Source organism: Microtus ochrogaster, unplaced genomic scaffold (genome assembly GCF_000317375.1).
Source record: "Microtus ochrogaster isolate Prairie Vole_2 unplaced genomic scaffold, MicOch1.0 UNK14, whole genome shotgun sequence".
NCBI lineage: Eukaryota > Metazoa > Chordata > Mammalia > Rodentia > Cricetidae > Microtus > Microtus ochrogaster.
This window is the reverse complement of record NW_004949112.1, coordinates 1,840,858-1,844,582: the sequence shown is the minus strand read 5'-3', so window position 1 is coordinate 1,844,582 and position 3,725 is coordinate 1,840,858. Positions and strand designations below refer to the sequence as shown.

At 47.9% G+C, this 3,725-nt stretch overlaps 1 protein-coding gene across 3 annotated transcripts in view; it reads right to left on the bottom strand.

Moving 5' to 3' along the window:
- Snrnp70 (small nuclear ribonucleoprotein U1 subunit 70) overlaps positions 1-3,480 on the bottom strand; it is a 25,455-nt gene extending 21,975 nt beyond the window's left edge. Inside the window, exons 1-3 of one of the 3 annotated variants that reach the window (XM_013353668.2) lie at positions 3,375-3,480; positions 2,980-3,211; positions 2,198-2,354 (exon numbers count right to left, since the gene is read on the bottom strand). In XM_013353668.2, coding sequence (XP_013209122.1) covers positions 2,198-2,344 — 147 coding nt within the window. In that variant the 5' untranslated portion in view covers positions 2,345-2,354; positions 2,980-3,211; positions 3,375-3,480. Of the gene's footprint in view, positions 1-2,197; positions 2,355-2,628; positions 2,722-2,979; positions 3,212-3,374 lie in introns of those variants that run through there. The other 2 variants (XM_005366806.3, XM_005366807.3) reach the window with 2 other exon arrangements.
- Between the last annotated feature and the right edge of the window lie 245 nt (positions 3,481-3,725).

Below are 3,725 nucleotides of genomic sequence, written 5' to 3'. Positions count from 1 at the left end.
CTACAGAGCTAGTTCCAGGACAGGCTCCAAAGCCACAGAGAAACCCTGTCTCGAAAAACAAAAACAAAAAACAAACAAACAAACAAAAAAAAAGAAACAGGTCTAAAACAGTGGACAGGGCAAATCTCCAAAACAAGACAACCTTAATGGCACAGCAGGTCTGGAGATCCTCACTAGCCTCTCATTAAATACTAATTGGCACATGACTGCAAAAAAAGCACCACTAAGCTGCACCATTAAACTCAGTTTATTGGCTCATAACATTTCCTAAGGGGCGGTGACAAGGCAGGCAGGCAAATAATGCTAACGAATCATCTTTCTATTATCTATTAAATTCTGGCTTTCCTCCTCTCCTAATTCTGGCAGACTGTCTCTCCTAAGACTTCTGGTTACATGGCAGCATTTCTTAGATCTGCTCCAATGGAGGACATGACAAATTTTCTGAATGAAAGAACCTGACACCCAAGAGCTCAAGTGATTCAGATTTAGTCACACATACCCAACAAATACAGAGCCAAAGCCCCAAGCTCCCAAGCCTTAAGCACTGCAGGACATATTGTGCAGCCTTAGTAAACACTATCCTCTTTCAAAAATTCTTCCAAGCCAGGCGGTGGTTGTGCACGCCTTCAATCCCAGGCAGAGGCAGACGTACCTCTGTGAGTTCGAGGCCAATCTGGTCTACAAGAGCTAGTTCCAGGACAGGGTCCAAAGCTACAGAGAAACCCTGTCTCGGAAAAAAAAAAAAACACCCAACATCCACATTTACCTTATTCATGTAAGGATGTACACATGTATCATCACAATGTGTGTGCCAGAGAACAACACGCTAGAATGTACTCTTTTCTTCCACATTGTGGATCCCAGGAACAGAACTCGGGTTTTGGTAGCAAGCACATTTACCCCCTAAGCTATCTCCTGGCCCTACACTGTCCTTTTAATGTCACTAGGGAAAAAAAAAAAAAAGGAAAAAGGAAAAAAAAAACCTAGCCAAAACATCAAAAATAGACTTTCTGGGGCTGGTGGCACATGCCTATCATTTTGGCACGTTGAGAATAGGAAGCAGAGGATCATAAGTTCAAAGCCAGCTTTAGTGACACAGGGAAATAAATCCAGACCAGCCAGGGCTCCATAAAAACTGTCTCCAATTTGGGCAGTGGTATGCACGCCTGTGAGTTAGAGGCTAGCCTGGTCTACAGAGGGAATTCCAGGACAGTCAGAACAACACAGAAAAACCCTGTTGGGGGAGGGGGAAGAACCCAGAAAAAACTTCCTTCAAACAAACCCCAAAAAGTGGAGATACAAGCCTTCAATTCCAGTACCAAAGGGCACAGAGGCAAGCACATGTATCATGTTTCTCTGCAAGCTTAAAAAAAAAAAAAAAAAAAAAGACATAAGACATACTTGCAAATGTAATAAATATGACCAACCGCATAGGACTACCAGAACCCTGCAAAATACATTCTTAACCCTACTTAAAACAAAGAAAATAGGGGCTGGAGAGATGGCTCAGTGCTTAAAAGCACTGGCTGCTCCTCCAAAGGAGGAGGGTTTAATTCCCAGCTTGGCAGCTCACAACTGTCTGTAACTCCAGTTCCAGAGGATCCATGGCACCAAGCATGCAGCATGCACATCGCGTATGCAGGAGAATAGCCATACACATAAATTTTTACAATTTGATATGTATTATTTATTACATTTTACATTTCTTTCTTTTTACTAATTTCTCATTTTATATTTGAAATACATAAGTCATAAAAAAGAGAGAGATTAGCAGGTCCTGGAGGTACACACACACCCCAGGAAGTGCAGCATTTGGGACCGTAAGTAGGTCCACAATATCAAGGCCGTCACAACAGGAGCTAGCACGATGGTTCTGCAGCTTAAGCACTTGCCATCAAATCTAACAAATTCAGCTTGATTTCCTGGGCCCGCATGGTGGAAAGAGATCAGAGCCTCGCAAGTTGTCCCGATGCTCACAGGTTTGCAGACATACCACTTATACAAGTGTAATTAAAAAAAAATAAATAACGCAAAAATAAAAAAATAAATAAATAACACACACAAAAGCAGAAAACAAGATGGAAAAAGGTATAATCATAGGCACACAGCTAAAATGTTGCAAATCTGAAGTCCAAGTGCAGCCTGCTCCCATGCAGAACCCAAGCCCTCCTGTGTGTCCATGTCTCCGTGTACTCACCTCAAATTCTCGGATGTACGGTGCAATGCCACAGTAAGGTTGGTTGTGATGTTTCTCATGTGGCAGCTTTTCCAGGGGTGGCAGGTACGGGATGGGATCTCGAGGGGCAAAGAGGGCCAGAAGGTTGGGAGGCAGAAACTGTGTCATCTTCTTAAACCTGAGACCAGAAACCTTACGTTAGGGAACTTTAGCACAGGAGACTGACTGCCTCCAGGATCCCCTCCACACAAAAAACAAACGAACGGCCGAGAGTTCTCCAAGACGGCTAATATGCCCGGAAAGCGGCTGGAAGCCATATGCATGAAAAAGGAAGGTCTTGGGCAGGACCTGTGAAACAAAAGGCGAAAAACACAGAAAACAAAGAGAAAAGATCAGGAGGTGTGGGACCCAGGGACTGAGGCTCCGGGCTCAGGAGGAGGCCGGTTTCATACCTAGGAAAAGATTATGAGGTAGGGGCCTCATGGTAGTCCACAAGGAAAGGCATCTGCGTTAAACATCTGGGAGCCCAGAGGCGAAAGGAATTGTGGGTAGAGGTCCGGGATACAAAAAAAAAAAAAAAAGCGAGGAAAAGAGTCAACATTCAAAACGCAAGGGCCTGTGGGTAGGGGGCCGCGAGAGGTAGGGGAAAGGAAGGGGTCGGAGAGCCCAGGGGACTCTGGGTAGAGGATGGGGGTGAGGCGCGACCCGGGAAGTGGGCCTCAGGCGCGGGGAACGGGCTCAGGGATCCCGCAAAGACCTGTGGGTAGCGGCCTCGCACCCGCTAAGGCCACTCATTCACTCACCGCGCAGCGCTCTCCTCAGCCTGCCGCTAGTCTCAGGCCTCGCGGCCGCCGCTCGCCAACAAAACCTCTCGCTCTGGCTTCCACTTGGGCAGGGTTCGCGTCAGCTGTCTTCAGAGGTCCGCGCAGCACGCGCAAACCGGGACGCTGCTTACCACCCGCACGGCCTCAGCTCGCGACCAAGCGGTGAGTGGGTCGGGTCTCGAATCCCTCCGCCGGCCTCACTGCGCATGTGCTGCACAAGGCAAAAGCAACCCAATGGGGGGGGGGCCTGGCCTTGCCGCGGGCACTGCGCACGCGCAAGACGAGACTCCGCCCTCAGACTCCTTACACTCTTAAGCGGCCAAGCCCGGGCCACCGTACTGCGCGTGCGTGCTCAGGGCCAGCCGGCCTCTTACCTCGCTCTCTGTCCAACCGACTATGCCCGCGAGACACTGACGGATGCTCCACCCCATTTTCCTTACACTTCCCGGACCATGTACGCTCGCGCCAACGTAGGAATTGGTGAATATCCTTCCGCAGCCTGTTAAAAAGTACTTACATGAATACGGTTTTTTTCTATATATGTTCTATGTAATGAATAAGTTCTTTCCCAAGTTTCTTGTATGTTCTAGCCACTGTTTGGTTAGACTCTAGGGACACAGCACGTGACAAAATAGTCTTCTTGGGGCTGGAGAGATGGCTCAGAGGTTAAGAGCATTGCCTGCTCTTCCAAAGGTCCTGAGTTCAATTCCCAGCAACCACATGGT